This window comes from Dryobates pubescens, chromosome 25, assembly GCF_014839835.1.
Source record: "Dryobates pubescens isolate bDryPub1 chromosome 25, bDryPub1.pri, whole genome shotgun sequence".
NCBI classification, from domain to species: Eukaryota; Metazoa; Chordata; class Aves; order Piciformes; family Picidae; genus Dryobates; species Dryobates pubescens.
In genome coordinates this window covers 168123-190145 of record NC_071636.1, presented here as the reverse complement: position 1 = coordinate 190145, position 22023 = coordinate 168123, and the positions used below count along the sequence as shown (strand labels likewise).

The window sequence follows — 22023 nt, the reverse complement described above, 5'->3', positions numbered from 1 at the left end:
AGCTCCTGAACAGAGGCCTGAAAGGATATAAAGAGCCAGGAGTTTCCACATGTGGCACACACCAGTGAAAGTAAAATACAACTCTACCATGTCTGATTTAAAGGATAGTTTTAAACTCTTCCTGAAAGGAAAAACAACCCCCAACAAAGCAACAACAAAAATCCATCAAAACCCCCAACCCAATAAAGTAACACAGATTAACCCTTAAAACAATATTGAGAGCTCTGGAACACACCTGCTGATCTCTTTCACATTACTTTAGGGATGACAGTTTCCGACTCAGTGGGAGCACAGGTCCCAGGTTTCTCACAAGAAAATCTGGGGATGAGCTCTGCAAAAGGGCAGAGCTGCTGTAGAATATTTTAGAAGCCTCGTACAAGTCCTTCTTTTAACTCCAGTTTGCTCCCTGTTTAGGTCTATTCTTCTTAGAATTACTGACCAAATTTCAAGGTTGTTTTACCACAGTGCTTAGATACTCTGGGCTTGAGAAAAGAAGGTTTCTAACAGAGCCATCCACATGTGCAGGGAAATAGCACGAGCAATACAAGAACAACAGCAAAAAAAAGGTAGATGTCCACAAAACTTTTAAAGACAGAATGCCACACTTTTATTAGCAAAGCAGCTGTGGAGAGAAAGTAAATGCAAGGAAATTGTGTGGTGGTTTGTTTTGGTGTTTGGTTTGTTTTCTTTTTTCCCCCCCAAACTACAATAAAAATACCCTAGAAAAATCCCTGCCCTTGAAGGCCAAGGTCTGCTTCCTCAGTACGGCTGGAGGCACCAGGCTGACGCTGCTAGTGCAATTCAGTAATTACACAAGAGTTTGAGACTCGGGTAATGGCTCTAAGCACCTTAAGAAGAACAGGAACAAAACCCAGGCAGATGAGGGTGAAGTGATTATTCTCCTGAGTCACAAAGTTGCTTCCTGCATTGCCCTGCCAGGTAGGATTCTATTTCCTGTCAAACTCTTGTAGAATAGACCACCTGGAACTCGACATTACCATTCAAGCACTGTCTGTGGAGAATGGAGAAAAGGACTCAGAAGGAGTTGTGAAAGAAAAGGGAAAGAACTGCCTAAATATGTACAAGGGGTACGGTAAGGAATGTTAAGAGCCCCAGCCTAGAGAGAAAGTCTGGCTGTATCATCTCGTGTCAAAAGAACTTCCTGCCCTAGATCTGCTTACCAACAAACATTTTTGCTTGGCTGTTGAAGTCCATACAGAGTTCAGTAGGAAGGTGAGCAACCCCCTATGCTTTTGACATGAGCTAAAATGGCACACTCCACACTGCATTCTCCCAGACTGAATGGCAGACTTCACAGCATCCTGCTGCATCTCTGCAGACGTGTCCTTTGTCACAGCTCACTCATCACCTGTAGCTACCTGTAAAATACAAATAGTTCCAAGCTGCAGGAGCCTCTGCCTGCCAGGGCCACCTGCCAAGCAGTCACACAGGGACCACCATCCCCAGCGAGGCTGCAGGCCTGCGCTGTGCCCACAGCCGGAGCTGTGCAGCAGTTTTGGCCAGGGGTCAGAGGGGCAGGCGCAGCCTGTGCTCAGAGCCAGGAGCAGCGGCTTAAAGCCCGGCCGCCTGAAGCAGCTGCTCCCCAAGCGCTCCCAGGGCCCGGAGCCACGCAAGCCCCGCCGGCCCTTCGGCAGCTGGGCGGCGGCCCGGGAGAGGGCGCAGCGGCTCCAGCGCCCGGCCCCGCCGGCCTTTCTGCACCGAGAGAAGCGCCCAGGCCCGGCTCCAGCCTTCCCGCTGCCCGAGGCCGACCTCGGCCCTTTTGGGAGCAGCGCCACGCCGAGGCCGCGCGCCCAGCCCTTCCCCACCGCGGGGCCGGCGCTGAGGCCGCGGGCCGGCGCGCGCTCCACTCGGCCGCGTTTTAACGGACCCGCGCGCGCCGCCCGCGCCCCGGCGCTGCCTGTCCCGCTCGGCCGCAGCCTCCGCCGCCCCCGACCGGCCCTTACCGGCCTCCAGCTCACAGCCCCCCGCAGCAGGCCCGGGCGGATCGCCGGTGCTGCCCTGCGCTGCCGGGCGCGGTGGAGCTGCAGAGACGGCTCTCGCCCGTGCCCATGCAGCACACCCATGGCTGCGGCACCAATGACAGCGCCGCCCTGCGCCGCTGCCCTGTAATGGCGACGAGTCGCCCGCAGCAGTGGCCGGGACCCGGATGCAGCCGTTCCGGGCGGGCCCCACGGAACTCGTAGTCCTCGCCCGCCGCGAAGCACGCCGGGAGCTGTAGTTCCGCCGCGGACACCCCCACGGCCCTCGGCGCCATCCTGCCTGCGGCTCCGGCAAGACCTCGGGACCCGACCCCAGCTCCGCCGGCGCTGCCCCGCAAACAGCCCCGCACGGGGCCCCGCGCGCGGCGGCTTCACCCAGACCGAGTCAGCTGCTACCACCGTCCCGAGTGGCAAAGTGAAATGATGAGCTGGGGGCCAGGGTAGAGCTTGTCCTTTATTTTCCAGAGTGGTTCTCCAAGGGGCATCAGCAGAAACAGAGCTCACGCTGGGGGGGGCAGTACATCCAGCAGAACGAGAGGGGGGGGGGAAAGTGTCAAAACACAAATCAGAAGAGTAGGAAACCTTTGGAACTGAAAGAACTAAACAGTGTCAGTACTTACACAGCAGAAGTAGTAATCAGCAATACTGTAGATTGCAATAAAACTCCCAAAGGCAAAGCTGCTCCAATAGCTCTACTAGCAAAGAAGCAGCTGTCCGAAAAAAAAAATAAATACAAGGAAGACTTTTTTGGCATTTTTCCTTTTTTATAGCCACACTATAACATCCTCTGCTATAGCACAATCCCTGCCATTGCCCTTGAAGACCAAGGACTGTGTCATCAGGAAGGCTGTGGTAACTAGTCAGGAGTCAGCACACAGTCCTGTAACCAGGTGCAAGGGGCAGTACCAGTCCCTGGCTCTAACCAGACTTGAACAGAAGAATGGCAACTTGGCCGAGGTAGAAGTAGATGAAGTGCTTGGTCTCATGAGTCACATAGCTGCCGAAGTTCCTTCCCACGATGCAGTGCCAAGTGGGATTGTATTTCTTGTCAAACTCCTGCAAAACAGATCATCAGAACTTCAGGTCTCTTCTAAACAGGTATTCCATTTCTGAGCAAGGCAATTAGAGCAAGAGCAGATGCTCTGAAGAACAAGGATTATCTTATTTACATCTTACTGTTCACCTGCTGTTTAGTCAGACAAAGAAGACACACAAAAAGCCACAGTGCTTCCCATCTGAACAGCAGTAAATGTAAAACATTAGTTTAGGGAAAGTCACCTTTCTCCCTCTATAATTCATAATATTCACTGAAACTACAGCCCTCCAGTAAAACCTTCAGCACTAGTTTTACACCCACAGAGACTAAGCCATAATTTAGACTTAATTGTTCCTCTGCAACAGGAGTGCCAAAGGGAAGTCATCAGGTAACATTCTCTGCCATATTCTGTAACACCAATACTAACAACAAATCTAAGACCTGGTGTTTTACTTTCATTCAAATCCTCTACAAATTCCTAGTGGTTATTACAAGAAATCTCTGAAAAATACTCTTGTCCACTGTCACAGACACTTCTTGCAGTGGAGGGGAGGGAAGCAAAAAAACCCACCACCTTTCTCTATTGTGGGCACAGCAGAGCCGCTAGAGGAATATTAAAGCAATCCTTCGGCTTAGATCAAGTGCTTTTGAAACAGCTCTTCCACTCAGATCTCTCTAGTTTCCAGCGACACTCCTGAGCTGATGAAGCAGGAAATTTAACCAGAACTAGATCTTTCCCATGGTCAGAACTGTTAATCCAACATGAAGAGCAATACAGAAGTTGGAGACAACAGTCAGCGTCACCAGGATTTCTTTTGCGGAGCTTTTTAATCCTGCTTTGTGCAGATCGTTCCACAGGGAGAGGTGTGATTGCAGTGGACCTGAAGAAAGCCACTTTGCCATGCAATTTTTGACCCAGCTGGCCAGAACTGTGAACAGATCCTTAAGATTAAGTTCAATAGAACTGAAACCAAGGACTATGTAAAACAGGCTGTCTCAGAGGAAAACCATAGGAGAGCTCAATAGAGCTCCTGTGTTTTGTAGCAGCTCATGGGTCACAGGGACAGTCAGCTGCCACTTGCCATTCACCTGCACAATGGGACAGAGACAGAAAAGGCTTGAGTAGAAGGCACTGCAAGAGAAAAACAGAAAGACCTGGAAGAGTTCATGGAAAAGGTGGGGAAAGGAACATGAGGACAGCAGCCTGCAGAGAAAGACCAACTTGATTATCTATCGTTTCTAGAACTTGTTTCTCTAGAGCTACTTGCTCAGCAGCATTCTCCCTGCTTCATTTCCCATGTGCATAAACATTTCAGGACACTCCAAGCACACATTTACCTTCTTTATGTGAGCAGCAATATCCTTCTCAATATTGTATTTTTCTAAGGCCTGAGTAGCACACTCCACAGCATCCTGCTGCATCTCCTCTGACATGTCTGCATTCTTGATCACTGCCTTTCGATCACTCATGATTACCTGTGTCGAGCAAAGAAGAGGAGAATGCAAAGCTGCAGGAGCCTCTGCCTGCCAGGGCCACCTGCCAAGCAGTCACACAGGGACCACCATCCCCAGCGAGGCTGCAGGCCTGCGCTGTGCCCACAGCCGGAGCTGTGCAGCAGTTTTGGCCAGGGGTCAGAGGGGCAGGCGCAGCCTGTGCTCAGAGCCAGGAGCAGCGGCTTAAAGCCCGGCCGCCTGAAGCAGCTGCTCCCCAAGCGCTCCCAGGGCCCGGAGCCACGCAAGCCCCGCCGGAGCGGTTTGAAGCCCCGCCGGCCCTTCGGCAGCTGGGCGGCGGCCCGGGAGAGGGCGCAGCGGCTCCAGCGCCCGGCCCCGACTGCCTTTCCCTGCGGAGGGTGCTGCATGAAGCCCGGTGCCACCGGAGCTCCACAGGGCTTCCTGGGGGGGATGCTGCAAAAGCAGAGGCGGGTTCCACAGAAGGGTCCTGGCAACAGAGGAGACGCTTCTTGCCCCGGGCACCGGCTACCCGGCCTCAGCCTTCCCAGGTCGCAGCTCTCCTCCAGCGGCAGCTGCCCCACCCCATGGTTCGAGGCCCTCAGGCCGCTCTCCTCACCGTTGGGCGCTACCGCGGGACCAGCCCTGTGTGGAAGTGAGCGGGCGCGGCTCGGAGCAACGCGCACAGGCAACTCCCTCCGCGGCCGCGTCGGTTTAACCGACCCGCGCGCGCCGCCGTCGCCTCCAAGCATACCCAGCCACACCCACTCCGTACTGTCCGCTAGCCATTGGTCAGCGCTACCACCCCCCCGATCGCTCATTGGCCAGAATCCGGCGATCTCGTAGCATTTTACTTCAGCACTTTCTTTCAGACCAGCATGCCTTGCGCCTGCCCCCGTTCCCATGGCTACGGGCAGCCGCCGAGATACAGACCGCGCTTAGGCGAGGCGGCAGCCAGGCGGCTAAGGCGGTCCCGGGTCCCCCGGAGGCTCCAACGAGGCGAGTCCGGGGCCCGGCACATCCGCAGGACCGTGCTTGCGGGCATGCCCGGGCTGGCTGCTTACAGGCGGCGCGCAGCCGCTGCTCGGCCCTGCCTTATATTCCGTCCCGGCTGAAGTACCGGGGCAGGGCTGGTTGCGGAGGTCTCTGCAGTGTTCTGCGACCGCAGCGCGAGAGAGGCTCTCCGAGTCGCTCCGGTGGTAGACAAAGATTATTTCACTATCTAGTTGAGTCAGACACAGAAATACAGCCAGAGCACAGAACAAAGCTCTCACCCAAACAAGCTCAGAACATCGTATGTGATGCTCTGCAAGCTGTCCTGCAAAGAGCACGGAGGAGAACAAAAATTCAGACTGGGTTTTGATAAATTCTGCAGCTACGGGAGAATCGCGATGGGGCTGGCGATGGTGTTAATACATCTCAACGAGGAGCAAACGTCTTGGCAAGCGAGACCAATCCATACTCGTGGAGCACAGCCTCTGCTCAGATTTCCTAACTGATTTCTCGTGAGGACAGGATCAGGAACTCTGCCTACGAAGCTGAGAGTTTCTGGATGATTGCAACAGCGTGGTGAGTGAGGCATCCTTTGCCAGCCTGCAGCAGGACAGCTCCCTAGGTTCTAATAATGCACTAACTTCTTAGGTGCTAATGATCCTATCAGCAATCAGAGGCAAACTTTTCGCTTCTCCGCTCAGTTCATTGGAATCCACAAACCAACCCCCGTGAGGTTTGCCTTTAGCCTGGGAACTGTGGAGTTAGATCTGGAGGTTACAGGTTACTCGCAACATCTCTCCAGCACGCGGCGTAAGGGGTGTGTGGGGGATCGTCCCTGCCGAGGGTCTTCTTACCAGGACAGGCTGGGCTGCTCGAGGAGTTTTAGGCAGCACCCACCAGGCTTTGGAAACCCGCCGGCGTCGGTACAGCCGAGCAGGGAGCCCGGCCCCGGCTGGGCCGCCCCGCCCCGCCCCGCCCCGCCCCGCCCCGCCCCGCCCCGCCCCGCCGGTGTGGCGGTCGCCGCGGTGCCCGGCGGGACGGGGCGGGCGTTGTGCCCTTGCGAGATGGCGGCGCTCTGCCCGTGCCAGGCGCTGCTGGCCCGCCGCGGCGGGGCTCTGCGGGGGCTCTGCGGCGCCGTGCGGGGCCTCGCCGGGGGGCCGGAGACGCATTTCGGCTTCCAAACCGTGACGGAGGCGGAGAGGAGGGAGAAAAGTGAGGCCGGCGGGGTCGGGGCGGATCCGTGCGGTCCCAGGGAAGGGCCGACTGGACTGGGCCGGAACGGAACGGTGGTCCTGGGCAGCCGACGCGCATCGGCTCTGGAGGGGTGCTGGGGATGTGATGGGAGCTGGGCCCTTACCGGGAGTCGCAGTGAATAGTGTCAGTATTGGTCCGGCTGGGTTCTTCCCCTCCGCTCCGTAGGGCTCGCGGACGGAGGCCGTGTTTCTCCAAAGCGGCGTCTGTCGGGCAGCGTTTGATCGTCCGGTTTTGAAGGAGTTTTTTGGTTGCAGGTAGTGACAGACCTTCAGGAGGCAATAAAGGACATGTCTAAGTAAATTGCATCTCATTCTCGTGTTGGGTCCTTTGCAGTTTACCAGGTGTTTGAAAGTGTGGCCAAGAAATACGATGTAATGAACGATTCAATGACTCTAGGGATTCATCGAATATGGAAGGATATCTTTGTACGTAAGATGAACCCTTGCCCAGGAACCCTTCTTCTTGATGTTGCTGGAGGAACAGGTAAATAATTTTAAGTCCTGCATGACAGTGCCACACCAGTTTTGAACTGTTTGAGTCTGCTCAGACTAGAGTTGTGTGTCTTTTCCCCCCTCAGTTCTGTCTTGAAAACTAGTGAAGCATCTGCTTAACATTGAGAGAGCCATTGAGAGCTGACCTCTTTGTTTCGAACTCCCTTGCTCCAAGGCTCTGGAAGTGTTACAGCACTGAAAAACTGTTTCCATTTGTAGGCAGTCAGAGTCCTTGCTTTTAGTGTGTTCCTTTTCCATGTGTTTATACACACGCTGTACACTGAGCTGAAACTTAGGAGTCAGAAGGCATTTCAGAGCATCTCTCTCAAAACAAACGCAGGTGACATTGCCTTCAGGTTTCTCAATTACGTCCGCTCGGTGCGGGAGGGCCAGCTCCGGCGAAAGCTGAGGCAGCAGCAGAACTTATCCTGGCAGGAGATTTCCGAAAGTTACCAGGAAGACAACCTGAAGTCACTAGGGGACTCCCAAGTGGTGGTCTGTGACATCAACAGAGAGATGTTAAAAGTTGGGAAGGAGAAGGCACGGCATCTTGGCTACTCGGAAGGTAGGTCCTGCTCTGGGTGCTTCAGTGGCACTGGACACGCTGCAGCTGTCATACCAGCAGCAGGTGAAGATGAGGATGTCCTTGTGCAGGCAGGATGTGTGCTGTGTGCTTGCAGGTTTGCCAGCACTGAGTTACTTTGGCAGTCCAAGAAAAATGCAAGATCGAAATCTTGCATTTTAACAATCACCTTAATAATCATTTCCTTCCGGATTAAGTTCTAGCGTTTCTGGAGCAGTCTGAGTTACATAAGGCTTGTTCAATACCACGTCCTTGGCTTTCATTACAGGTTTGTCCTGGGTACTTGGGAATGCTGAAGAGTTGCCTTTTGATGACGAGAAGTTTGATGTTTACACAATTGCTTTTGGGATCCGAAATGTAACTCGTATTGATTTGGTAAGTCACTGCAGTGCTTCCAACCTGGAATGCCTGTGATTCACCTGAGCCTTTTTATTCTAGCACAGGAAGCAAAGGAAGAATTGCTTTGGATAAAGGAATAGCTTTGTTTACTCCTGAAGCATTTGAAATGATGCCTTGTCTGCACCCTTCTTTGTCCCTTGGGAGCACGAGAGTTGAAGCCAAGCAGGTGTACAACCTGTAGAGGTTCTTGGCTACAACTCTGAAGTGCTTGTGTATGAAAAACCACACAGTTGGAAACAGAATTCTGTCTTGATTCTTCTTAAGCATTTGGTTTGGGTATAGGATGGGATTTTCAAAGTAGCCAGGGATTTTCTTCTCCTCTCTCCTTCCTTCCTGTTCTCACAGGCTGCTCATGCAAAGTCCAGTATCATTTCTCCTTTGATCCTTTGGGTGTGCCTCACACTTGAGTAAAATCTTTACTTTTGTTTTAAAAAAATGAAATCTTTCAGGTCCTCTTTTCATTTTCAGCTTCCTGGAGCTGAAGATCCTTCTCCCTTTTGGCCTTAGTCTGTAATTGTAAGAGCTCTGCTGGCAAACATTTCATCAATGAAAGAAAGTTGCAAGCCCTGCATCATAGTCTCGACACAAAGCCTGGTGAAAGTCTGTTAATGCGACAGCAGGAGGGTTTGGTTTGGTTTTGTTGTTTGGAGAGGTTTTTTGTACTTGTCTTGGGATGCTTCTCCACAAGTAAACAGTAAACAAGTAAACTCAATCAATGAGTTGCCATCGTGTGATGTGGTAATAGGCAGGTGCTGTTCTACACAAACAAAACGATCGGCATCTGCTTTGTCTCAGGCACTTCAGGAAGCCTATCGTGTGCTGAAACCAGGAGGAAGATTTCTCTGCCTTGAATTTAGTCATGTCAGCAACCCTGTTCTTTCCAGGTAGGAAGATGCTGATGCTTTATGCCATGTCACAAGGCTCTGTAGTTTGTACTCAGCCAGAATAAGAGAGGGAGACTCTTGGAGGCCGCCTCACTGTGCACTTTAAAAATCAGATACAGCTTCCATAGTGTATTGAGGGAGAGCTCAGCTTGTGTTGCAGAGGGCTGGCTTCAGATTTGTTTGTGCTGATCTGTATTTGCTGTCTGTCTGTGCAGGCTCTATGATCTGTACAGCTTCCAGGTGATCCCTGTTCTGGGTGAGGTTATTGCTGGGGACTGGAGGTCTTACCAGTATCTCGTGGAGAGCATCCGATGCTTCCCCCCTCAGGTCAGATGATATTCCTCTGAACTCACAACACACAAAACAGTCCCAGCATAATCTAGCAAGGAGCTGTCTTTGAGGTCATTAAAATGATGGAACTGTTCTTTTTCAGGAGGAGCTGAAGGCAATGATAGAAGATGCAGGCTTCTTCAAAGTGGACTATCAGAATTTGAACTCTGGTATTGTTGCCATTCACTCAGGTTTCAAACTGTGACTCGGCTACGGAGCAAAGCGCAGGAAGGGCAATTCTCCTGAGGAATGTGAAAAGCATGGGATTTTAAGGTTATCAAGACTGACAAGTTCTAAGAACTTGTGCAACAGGGACTTGCTCAGCAGCCAGACCCAGAAGAACATCAGCTACCCTTTTCCCCCCTCAAGAAACCTATGGATGGAGTGACTCCTAAGGGGTTTCTTATGCTGGCATTGCCCTTCAGGTGAAACATAAAGGACGTGGCCAAAACTTGGTGGTGCCAACAAATAAAGCAGATGCAGTTGCCAGTGGTGTTGATGCAGAAATTGACTGACTGGTCTTTGTCTCACAGCAGTGAGAGCTTGGGTTTATTAGATTTTGATTAAGCTGTCATTATCTTTGTCCCATGGACTTTTAAGGGTTTTTCCCCATGATTCCTGCTTTCAAGGGCAAATGGAAGGCTGGCAAAATAAACCATCTCTGCCTCAACTGGCTTGGGCTTCAGATGCTCTGGACTGGGGGAGGGCAACAGAGGTGGGAAGGTTCCTTTTTCATTCACAGCAGAATAAATAGGGTAATGCAAGCACTAAGGGGGCAGAGAGGTAGAGAAATTGTTAAAGGATGAACTTCCAACAGTTTTACTAGCAAAGAAGGCATCTTTGCAAAGAAAATAAATACAAGTAAGACATTTTTGCGGTTTTTTGTAGCCACGAGGAAAATATCAGCTGCCACAGCAAAATCCCTGACCCTTAACAATGCAACAAGAGACCTGAAGATCACGGCCTGCTTTCTCAGGAAGGGTAATGGTAGGAGGCTGTTTTGAGTTCACATGCAGCCCTAAGACCATGTGCAAGGCTCAGTAACAATCTGTGGGTCTAACCAGACTTGAAGGACAGTGATTTGGCCCAGGAAGAAGTAGACACTTGGTCTCTATACATCACCTAGCTTCCAAAGTTCCTTGCCACGATGCAGTGCCAAGTGGGAGTGTAATTCTTGTCAAATTCCTCCAGGAAGAGAGACTTAGAGCAGCCTTTTGGTGAGAAGGGTACCAACACTGTCTGAGAGGCTGGGGTTTGCAGTCATTCATTAGCAAGGACAGCTCTGGGGAGAAGGCAGCAAGGGAGCAGCACACCCCCTCAGATGCAAGGACCATCTGATGAGTCAGACCCAAAACAGAAGTGCTTCCAAACTAAGCAAGAATAAGCTTAAAACATATGTTTGGGGAACTAACTTCTCCCCCAAAAGTCACATGCTGGTCTCAAGCTGTAACTTGCAAGAGCTTCACCTGTTGATCTGCATGTCTACAGATTGAGACCTTGCCTCCATTAGCTGTGTTCATTTCAACAAGGACAGTGAAAGGACTCTGTTGAAAGATCTCTGCCACATCCGTGATATTACGTCACAAGATAATGTTCTTCCTCCACAGTGTACTCAGGAGCCTGCGCTGACTTTGAGATAAACTCCTGTGTGCAAGGCAACCGTGACTAAAACAGTGCAGACAGCAGTTACCTACTTCAGGATCTAACACCTGCCAGCTGAAGAGATTTTGTGAGGGTGTACAATAGTTTGGCTCTGCTCAATCGAACTTTTCCAACTGTTTGCAGCTCAATGAGCTTCCAGTGAGAGGAAGAGAGACAATCTGACAAACTGTAAACTATGGACCATCTGTTATGTGTTAGCAGAGCAGTTTGTCTTGCACATAATGGGGAAGAAAAGCAAATCCTCTTATTACCACTTCCCATTAGCTGCAAAGAGCTCCTGTGTTTTGTAGCAGCTCGTTGGTCACAGGGACAGTCAGCTGCCAGTTGACATTCACCTGCACAATGGGACAGGGGCAGAAAAGGCTTGAGTAGAAGGCACTGCGAGAGAAAAACAGAAGGACCTGGAAGAGTTCATGGAAAGGGTGGGGAAAGGAACATGAGGACAGCAGCCTGCAGAGAAAGTCCTACTTGATTATCTATCGTCTCTAGAACTCGTTTCTCTAGAAACTTGCCCCAGTCCCGGGGCAAGTCTATCCGGGGGGGGGGGGGGGGGGGGGGGTCGCCCTTCTCTAGCGCCCCGCTCCCTGCCCGTACTGCGGGCGCTGCGAGACCGGCGCTTTGCAGGCAGCGCTCCAGTTCCGCCCCCCGCGCGCCGACCCCCAGCTATTGGCCACCGCGACCGGCCCCCGAGCGCTGATTGGCCGCGGCGGGGCGTACTCCCGGGCTTTCGCTGACACGGTTTCTCTCGGATGCTTCGCGCCGCCTCCGTTCCCATGGCGACGGTGCCGCGGCCCTTCGGGCTGTTCCGGATCCCGGGCAGGAAGGCGGCTGTCATCTGTGTATGGAGAGGCTGCAGCCCCGGCTGCCGAGCTACTCGGCTCCGATATTTTCTAGTGAGTACCTCGGTCTCCAGTGGATTGTATTGGTGTCCATCAGTTTCTACAAAACAGCTTTCCACAGCTAGTGGCTTGCCCCCAAAGGCAAACTCAGTATTCCTTGTTTATCTAAGCATGTTTCCATGCCTAACCCTAGAAACTGGACCAGAAGAAACAGAGCATAGGTGATGACAAAGCTAAATCTTTAGTATTTTAGCTGAGGAGTTTTCTGATATTCTTGAGTCAGACAGCTAGAGGAGAGGGAACACAACCATTTGTGCATGTCCCCATGCACACACAGCAGCCACTTCAGTCTTACAAAGATATTTTTATTTAGCAATTGTGTCTTCAACAGTCATTCCATTATTAAGATTTCTCTTAAATAGAAGTTCAGCTTTCCATAAAGAAAAGCTCTCATTAACAGAAATGGCTTTTGCTCTTTTCACCTCCTTTTGTGCAATGATGTAGAGGGAACAGCATGCTTAGCAGAGCCAGCTTCTTCCTCATTTTCATGGGGACGCTTTCTAGTGGTTGGCTAAAAGGAAGACAGAGAAGGATGGCTGCAGGAAGCCAGCTAAGGCAGAGCCCCAGAGCTCACTTGCTACAGAGTTACAGGTGTTGGATAAAGCCTTTCTGTCACCAAAGCAGCAGCTTGACTGATGTTTCTGTACCAAGATCTAGCTAATTATGTTTGATCCTCCTCTCATGGGACACTGCCCCCAGCTTCATCTTCTGCTACTGTTTAAAATTCTCCTAATTTACTTCTGGTAATGGCTGGTACAACACCATTCTAAACTGTCACTAACAGGAAAACTTCTCCTTGAATACCAAACATTCATGACTTGAATCCATCACAAGCAAACACATTCAATAACTTAATTGTAAATATATCACTAATTCTTTAAAGCCTGGGAGACTGTTTCCTATGCATCCAACGTGCCTTGCCCAAGCACAAAAGGAGAGGTCACTAGCAGACTGCTGCACACAGCCAAAATGCACATTTCTCTAAGTCACCAAAATTAATTAACTGTCTTATTATGGACTACTGAACAACTTAGTTTCTCTCTGCAGCAAGTGTTAATCTGCCAGACATACCATTTTCCATGTCTGTGGAGGGTTCATACTGGCACATGTCTGAGCAAGGAGCTGTTGAAATGTACTCTTCATATCTTCATCCTGTGGGAAAAAAAACAAGGCAGCAGCTCTCAGTAGGGCATGGAATATTCAAGGTAAAACCCACATTTTGGCTAATTAAATGGATCAGCAATTATCAAATGAATGAATGATAAAGAAGTAAAGGAGGCTTCCCCACATGCCCCCAGATAAACACCTGCCTAATATGACTTTACCAAGGGTAAGTCTTGCCTGGTCAACCTAGTGGCCTTCTGTGATGAAACAACTATACCAGTGGACAAGGGAAGAGCCATGGATGCTGTCTGGACTACGTAAGGCCTTTGACATGGCTTCTCACACCATCCTCTCTGAAATGGAGAGAGATGGATTCAATGGACGGATTGTTCAATGGTCAACAGCTCAGTGTCTGGATGAAGGTCACTGATGAGTGGTGTCCCTCAGGGCCAGTACTGTTCACCACCTTCATCAAGGACATAAGCAGTGAGATTGTGTGCATGCTCACCCAGCCTGCAGGTGACACGCCTGAGGGATAGGATATCATTCAGAGGGACCTGACCACATCGAAATTAGTTTAATCTTCCTCCCACAAAGAAAAAACAGCTGTTCTGATGGAAAGGCCTGAGGTGACAGTCTGCAGGAGCCCTGGCACACTGCTCAGCTGAAGGGGAATAACTGGAACAGGGCCTAATTCCTCAGTTCCTACCTGAAGCCAAGGATGCTCTAAAGCTCCCTCCGTTGTGAGACGCTTGCTTGGATCCACTACTAAGAGCTTCTTCACAAGGTCCAGAGCTAGGATAACAATTTTTGGTTAGATTCACTCGTCACTGTATCTAACTATGCTGTTACACATCCCATTAGGATGAGGCATGACCTTAGAGTATGTGCCCACAAACTCTATCTTCTGTAGTTAATAAAGCTAAACATTACTAAGAATTCTCTGCAGTGAAAATGTATCTGTTCTAATGCTTCAGCTCTGAACTCGAGAAGCCAGAGCACATTCTGCAGAGCCTACTTTAAACTCCAACCCAGCAGCATGCAGTGTGCCACACAGCTGGAAGGAGTCTAAAGGCAAACACAGATGTTCTGCTCTGCACCGCAAGGGAGCCACACCTGTGTCTGAGACGTGCTTCCACTCTTTGGCAATAAAGATGTATTCTCCACGAGTGATCTGATCTCTCAGAGACAGCTGAGTGTTCTGCTCATTGAATGGTGGATATCCACACAAGCTAGAGAGAGGAACAAACCAAGTTAGCCAGCACAGGTTCTGCCACAGCAAGGGAACACCGAACTCACGCATTTGAGACCACCTGCCACCAGTGTCCTTTACACGTCCACAGCCAAACGCACTCTCACTTCCTGATAAAGGTTCTGGAGTGGCCAGTCTGGAGCCATGCATGCCAGTGCCTGCCCAATGAAGCTACCATCAACACAAGATCTTACCATACAAAAAGAATAACTCCCAAACTCCAGCAGTCCACAGCTCGGCTGTATCCAGCAGTCCCAAGTGAATTTAGAACCTCAGGAGCAAGATACGTGGGAGTACCACATAATGTTTTCATAAGAGAAGTTTCTCCAAGAATCTTGGATTGTCCAAAATCTGTAATCTTGTGTTTAAAAATGGTAACATCACATTACACACTGGGATTGATGGTACTAGAATATGTCATACTGCCTACATGCATTCAGTTTCTTCCTTCCAAGTCAGTTCCACAACAAGAACATGAACAAAATTAACCCCAAATACCACAGAATGCTTATTCAGTAAACAACTGAGAATGGGAGAGGAGAAGTAGGAAGAAATATTAGAGGACCATGCTTTACATTAGCAAAAATACTCTCAGATTTGGGTGGAATTAGACAGCCACAGAATAAAGGAATTGTAGCATAGCAGAAGAGATCGCTTCAAAGATAAGCAGTGCAGCATGCAAATCTACCTGAAAAAGACCCTACTACCCCAGCCCCCCCCCCAACCTCCCCTCCCCCAGAACAACAAAACCTCCCCAAACCAAACAAACAAAAAGAAGAAATCCTGTCAGTCTGTACAGCCTGGCTGTTTGTGGAAGTGCTCTTTGGAATGCCAAAATTTAGATGCTATTTTAAAAAAAGCCAGCAAACATATTGACAGCTGAAGCTGTGCACACAGTCAAGTGCTCCACGAGCACAACTGCTGTCAGAGAAGCCTTGGAGCATCTACAACACAGCACTAAAACCACACACAAAAAAAATCCTCAGCGTTTTAAGTTACTTTGTAGCTTGTACAACTCACTCCACCTTCCCCCCGCCGCGAACCTTTAACTTAATACTGGGAGAAGTGGGAAGGAATACTCCCAAAGTGCTAGCTGGAGAATCTCAGCTTCCTTACCTTTATAAGGCATGCCTCTTCAGGAGATGACAGCAGCACGTTCTCTGGCTTCAGATCTCGGTGTATAATTCCATTGTCGTGAAGATACTGGACAGATGCAGACAGGCAAAGACAGACTAGTAACTAAGTGTAGCCTCCCCATTTGTACTGCAGCAGGGGCAGGGTAACTGAAACGGCCCTGTAAGAGGCATTTAGTGCCAGGACTCCCTCAAAAAAACCCAGCCCTCCCAACCCCCCTGCAACCAGCCCTATAAACCATTATGCTTCAAGTGTCAAATGACTGCAAGCACAGCAGGCAGGCCTGACTAGGCCTGGCACCCTCCCCATTCTCTGCAAGCTTTCTTCAGCTCAGTAAAAGCAGCAGAGCTAAGGAGAACCAAAGCTCTGCCTTGGCTTTGGAGGAACTCTGGTTTTCCATCCTTCTCTCTTTCAGTCTTTTCTAGTGTGATCACACCCAAGCTCACATTTCACTTTGCAGAGACGATGAAGCTCACCATGCCACAGCTGTCCTCACACTGATAAAGAGCAGGCTGAGGTAAGGAATCTTGTTAAACCAACTTGTTAAGAGTGCTGTGCTGATTGCTTGCACAGGTTTCAGAAGTGCCAATTGACAGAAGAACTTATCTGGCTGATGTTCATGTGCAGAACCCTATTTTTCTGGATAGAATTCACCGTTGTGTACCTTTACTGCTAGCAGCATCTGATAAAAGTACAACTTGCAGATAGCTTCTTTCATCTTGACTGGCCTTGACACTCGGTCATACAGTTCTCCTCCTTCCATTCTAAAGCAAAGGCAGGTAACAAGTCAATATTTTACTTCCAAAAGATTAATCTTGTTAGGTATGACAGGGATCAAACATTTGGCTATTTTGGCTACAGAGAAGGAATACATTTCCTGCAAATGAGTGAGCAATGCCCTAACCACAGCACACACAGTACTGAATTAGGTCTAATCTCCTCAGTCTTCACTGGGAGTTGCTACAAGACTCCACTTACAAGCTCAAAAAAGTAGCAGCAACCCACAAGAGCAGCACAGTCGGCAAGCAGGCCCCGAGTTGCCTCAGAGTGATGCCTCCTGGTGATCCTAGTTCCTAGTGTGCAGAGGTGTCAAAGAACAATGGAGGCAGCAAAGGAAAACCAAACCAAGCAAGCAATCAATCCCCTCACCCAGAGTGCAGAGACAGACACGTGGCTTTGTGGCTATGGGAAACACTTCATTTTATGCATTTGCTTTCAAACAAGGTACTTACAGTTCCAAAACAATGTAGTAATCCTCTGCTTCAAAGAAGTTTTTGATCTTGATTAAACAAGGCTAACAAAAAATGGAACAGAAATGAACACAGAGTAGAATATTTGTAAAAATCAAGATTATCAATAGTTTATCATCTTAGTTTTCCTATTTCAGTATAACTGCAACCATGCCAGTTCAACAAACACCTAGCACCCCAGGCTTTGGCAAACACTTCATGTTCAAGTCTGTTGTCTTCTGCCCCTGTAGCCCTCCCCACAAAAACATTCATCTCCTGCAGGGACAGATCCACAAGCAACCTTGCTTTCTGCAGGTGGGAGCTACCCACCCCTCACCTGCAAGAGCACACTGGGGAGCCAGGGGAAGTTCACTGAGCTACACCAGCTTCCTACTTCACAAATGTGGAAAAAAAATCCTTCTCAGGGCAAGGGAGGATGCAGGGGGAAAGGGGATCCAATAACTGCCAGTCGAGTCTAATCTTTGTGTAGGGTTATCCAGCAGTATTTGCAGAAACACACACAGAAAGATTTTGCAGCAGTCGTTCAAGATAAAACCTCTCCTGTGATGTTTCTTCTCAGATTTACATTTCAGTTAATCAAGGTTCTAAAACCCCAGATCTGAGAAGATGCAGTGTGCTTGAATGAAGGAAAAGGAACAACGTTCAAGGTTTCTTCACCAGAACAAAATACATGCATCCTTTAATGTATCTTCTAGGCAGAATTACTCCTCAGCTACTCCTCTTAGGTCAACGAATTACAACAGCACAGCAGGCAACGAAAAGGAATAAAATGTACAGTAGCACTCACGTGATCTATTTTCTTCAGAATTTCAATTTCTGTATTGATATTGAAAGCTGGGTTCTGTTAAAAGAATCAAACACCAACACTAGGTAAGACAGTGCTGCTGCTCTGCAGCAAGACACAACAGAAAGAAGAGACAGGACCACAAGAGCCATCGCTACTTGAAGTGACCAAAACACACAATCTTTTTCCATATTCATCAGGTGCCTTCAGGGCAATAAATGAACAGTCCTGCTCTCATGCCTGTAGCAAGATGTAGCTCCAGACTAAGTCATTTCACTGCAGGTCAGAAATCTCCACCTATTTCCAAACTATAAAAAAAAATACCTTGGCAAGTGTGTATCAGTGTTGCTCTTCAAGTAAAATTCCTCCCTCCAGATTGCTTTCCCTATGGGCTAACCCTAAAACTACTCTCTCCCAGCCTTTATTTCACAAGACAACATAAACAGATTGTTTTAATCTGTGGCTTAGACTCAGCTCACAAAGTCAACCTAGCAGTTCGGGTTTTTTTTTCCTCTTCTAATCCAAATCAATCACCTTTGAACACACAGGACTAAAGCCATACACAACATTCCAGATGCAATCCTATTGCCTATCCAGCTGGCAGCCAGTCACCAGTGGTGTGCCCCAGGGATCAGTGCTGGGCCCCATGCTCTTTAACATCTTTCTTGATGATCTGGATGAGGGCATTGAGTCCATCATCAGTAAATTTGCTGATGACACCAAGCTGGGGGCAGGAGTTGATCTGCTGGAGGGTAGAGAGGCTCTGCAGAGGGACCTCAACAGGCTGGACAGATGGGCAGAGTCCAAGGGCAGGAGATTGAACACATCCAAGTGCCGGGTTCTGCACATTGGCCACAACAACCCCATGCAGAGCTACAGGCTGGGGTCAGAGTGGCTGGAGAGCAGTCAGGCTGAGAAGGACCTGGGGGTGCTGGCTGATGGTAGACTGAACATGAGCCTGCAGTGTGCCCAGGCAGCTAAGAGGGCCAATGGCATCCTGGCCTGCATCAGGAACAGTGTGGCCAGCAGGAGCAGGGAGGTCATTCTGCCCCTGTACACTGCACTGGTTAGGCCGCACCTCGAGTCCTGTGTCCAGTTCTGGGCCCCTCAGTTTAGGAAGGAGGTTGACTTGCTGGAACGAGTCCAGAGAAGGGCAACAAAGCTGGGGAGGGGTTTGGAACACAGCCCTGTGAGGAGAGACTGAGGGAGCTGGGGTTGCTTAGCCTGGAGAAGAGGAGACTCAGGGGTGACCTTATTACTCTCTACAACTACCTGAAGGGAGGTTGTAGACAGACGGATGTTGGTCTCTTCTCCCAGGCAGCCAGTACCAGAACAAGAGGACACAGTCTCAGGCTGCGCCAGGGAAGGTTCAGGCTAGATGTTAGGAAAAAGTTCTATACAGAGAGAGTGATTGCACATTGGAATGGGCTGCCTGGGGAGGTGGTGGGGTCGCCATCACCGGAGGTGTTCGGGAGGAGACTTGATGGGGTGCTTGGTGCCGTGGGTTAGTTGTTTGGGCGGTGTTGGATTGGTTGATGGGTTGGACGCGGTGATCTTGAAGGTCTCTTCCAACCTGGTTTATTCTATGTATTCTATTCTATACAATGGCATTTCTTAGTCATTACAATTAAGACAGGTCTTAATCTCTATTTGAAAGGCTCCAAAATTGCAGCATTCCTGGTAACCAAATGCTCCAGGCCCAGTGCAGATGGCCAAGAGACAAACACTCACCACCTCTTTAATGCCACTGGCCATAAACTTCCGTTTATTGATTATCTTCACTGCAACTTTGTTACAGGTGCTCTTCTCGAAGGCCAGCTTGACCTCTCCACAGGCACCACTGCAGGAAAGCAGAGCAGTCAGTGCTTACAGACACTCCTCACCAGCCTGCACAAGCACAGACACACATCCAAGCATTGCACCACACCTGGCTTCCAGCTGCTGCTTTCTAACCCTTTGAGCACTGCCTGTGGCCAAAGCCTTCTCAGAAAGCACTTCCCATTTAGGCAGTCCCATTAAAAACAACATGGCCAGGGCCACCTGGTTTTGGTGAGGTTTTTGGTTTGGTTTTTTTTGGGGGTATTGTTTTTTAGTAACAGGAGCTCAATTAACACTTGATAGTAATTCCAGCAGGAGATACTGAACACAGCAATAAAACATGCTTCATACTGTGGAGAGCAGGATGCTTACCTTCCCAAAGTCTTTGACATGATGTAGTTCTCTCTGAGTTCTCTAGGAAATGCCAATTGATCATCCACCATAGGATCAGAAAACACAAACACTAGGGAGATGAGTGGAGAACATTTTCCTGTTATCTCTAAAATGGTTACAATGAGCAGGTCAACAACAAAACAGGAGAAAATGCTGCCTGCTAGATGAAAAAGTTGACTGATGCTGTCATGACATCAGCTATGGGATAGCAAGGTGAAACCTGACATCCCTGGTGTTAACTTCACACCAGTGATTAATCAACTAACACTGCATTGAAGTACTGCATAGGCAAGAATTCCAGTGTCACAGTAGGAAACAGAGAAGTGAGAATCAGATTCTTAGTGGGAAGGCAAACCCAAAGAAACAACCCCACAACCCTGCTCATTTTTTAAGATTTTTTTTAATCATCATGCAGCATCTGCCAGGCACTTGGGTGTTTCTAACTGCCCTTGCATAGTCTGTTTCCACCCTCGCACACACAGCTACTGAAGCACAAAGATTGTTTCAATAATAGAACAACTAAATCCCTACTCCAGTAAGGTGGTTCCTGATGCAGCTGCTTTTACATTTTTTTTTCCCCCCATTTTTCCCTACAGTTGAGGTGGATACAGATAATTTTTATGTGAGTTCAAAATATCAATTCATAGCTGTACTTTAACAGCACTCATGAAGGAGCTCAACTTGCCAGAAACATTCAAATCACTGCAGAAACCACCTCTTGGTCAACAAGTGAAGCACCTACTCATGCCACAGTACACATTACCCTTATTAGTCTGTACAGACAGTGCAATTTCAGAGTTGTGAGTCAGTGGAAGCCTCTTCCCCTTTCCAACGAGCTCTCTATTAACAAAAGTTCCATTGGCACTGTGGTCTTCAATGTAGGCAACATAGGAATTTTTTGGACCCATTTCCTCAAAAAGGAAAAAAAACAGGAAAGATAATAGAAGGAAAAAAATGTAAAGACATGTCAGACTAGAGAGATCTACTGTTATTGGCTCAGGAAATCAGACTGCTGAGGCTACTTCACAAACTGGGTTAATGGAGCATTGCCTAGAGCCATGTTAAAGGAGTCAACAGTAAGGGTACTTAAAGCTGGCTGTCCTTAGGATGCAGCCCTGCCCAGAGTCACTGTTTCTCAATTAAGCCAAGAAGGAAGAAGGTAGTTCAGCTGTTCAACACCTACCCTGAAAATCCGGAAATGCTTCTTGCTGTAGTTTTGGTAGAAGCCAGTCTCAGACAATCCCAGCTTAGAAAAACTATAATCACAACTTTTGTCTCGCCCAAACCAGTATTCATCATTCACACAGTCTGCAGAGCACAGGGAGTAAAGCAGGGAGAGAACACAAAGTTGCAGGAAGTTATTAATATGGCACAACAGAACAAAGCCAAATGGCAGCAAGTAGAATAATGAACCCCAAGATTATTCCTACACAGTCAAGTTTATTTGTCTTGATTTGGACAGGTGCCATACACTATCAGCACCCTGCGTGAGACTTTAATACTTTTACTCTCTTTAGTAACAGCAGAGTTTTCAGCTTACCTTCAGCAACATAACAGATCACAGAATGGAAAAATGAAACAAGGAACAAAGACCACAAAAGCCTCAGATTCTCTCCTGTTTTACGGAAGTCGTGTGCAGGGTACTCAGTATAAGCACTGGGATGCAGCATGGAACAGAGCACTACTGCAGCAGCTGCAGGCTTGTGCTTCAGTGTGACCCTGCTCAATCTGAACAGCCACTGCTCAGAGCCTTCCTGAGGCACAGCAAACGGCCCCGAGGGGCTCAGCACACCCTGCACATACCACAATTGCTGAAGCCTTTTCCAAGTGCAAAGAGTCGACCCCAAGGCTGAGGAACGAGCTCTTCAGACTCCTGGTCCTCAGGGATGGGCGGAAGCTCCTGAGTGGGAACAGTGTCCAAAGAACTGAGAGTCCCGGAACTTGAGGAAGACTGACTCGTACTCTGTGACCCACTGGAAGAGGAACTGGTGGCACCCTGTGACTGCTGGGCACCCTGAGACTGCTGCGCTTCACTTCCAGTCTCTCGAGACATGTTGGCTTCAAAGAGGAAGTTTTAAAAGCCCATTACTACAGCAAACCGAAACACGCGAGAAACAAAAGACTACACACCGACACGTCAGTGCCAAAGCCTGTGCTGCCTTCAGAGGCAAACTGTCAGCCCAAGACTCGCTGCATGCAAATCAGCGAACCGGGCAGCTTTTCCCGTCCGGAGCGACCCTGCTGCTGTACAGCCCAGAGGCGCTGCAGCTCCGGCAGAGCCTCCGCGCCAGAGCGGGAGCCGCTGCCG

General features: G+C 49.3%; 3 protein-coding genes across 3 annotated transcripts; 1 reads left to right on the top strand and 2 right to left on the bottom strand.

Moving 5' to 3' along the window:
- Positions 1-2552: 2552 nt before the first annotated feature.
- Positions 2553-4782, bottom strand: LOC104309008 (dynein light chain 1, cytoplasmic). Its single transcript, XM_009910268.2, has 2 exons — positions 4375-4782; positions 2553-3056 (listed from the first exon to the last, which is right to left on the bottom strand). Exons 1-2 carry the CDS (start codon positions 4504-4506, stop codon positions 2919-2921), a joined length of 270 nt encoding a protein of 89 aa, XP_009908570.1. The 5' UTR covers positions 4507-4782; the 3' UTR covers positions 2553-2918.
- Positions 4783-6542: 1760 nt separating this feature from the next.
- Positions 6543-9957, top strand: COQ5 (coenzyme Q5, methyltransferase). Its single transcript, XM_009910314.2, has 7 exons — positions 6543-6690; positions 7066-7215; positions 7564-7788; positions 8075-8181; positions 9001-9089; positions 9305-9416; positions 9523-9957. The coding sequence occupies exons 1-7, from the start codon at positions 6543-6545 to the stop codon at positions 9622-9624; spliced, it is 933 nt and encodes a 310-aa protein (XP_009908616.2). The 3' UTR covers positions 9625-9957.
- A 1987-nt stretch (positions 9958-11944) lies between these two features.
- CHEK2 (checkpoint kinase 2) lies at positions 11945-21952 on the bottom strand. The gene is made up of 14 exons (XM_009910269.2): positions 21519-21952; positions 20899-21023; positions 20479-20626; positions 19695-19785; positions 19236-19344; positions 17508-17561; positions 16703-16764; positions 16135-16234; positions 15453-15539; positions 14531-14694; positions 14201-14316; positions 13794-13879; positions 13052-13132; positions 11945-12491 (listed from the first exon to the last, which is right to left on the bottom strand). Exons 1-14 carry the CDS (start codon positions 21766-21768, stop codon positions 12399-12401), a joined length of 1566 nt encoding a protein of 521 aa, XP_009908571.1. The 5' UTR covers positions 21769-21952; the 3' UTR covers positions 11945-12398.
- Between the last annotated feature and the right edge of the window lie 71 nt (positions 21953-22023).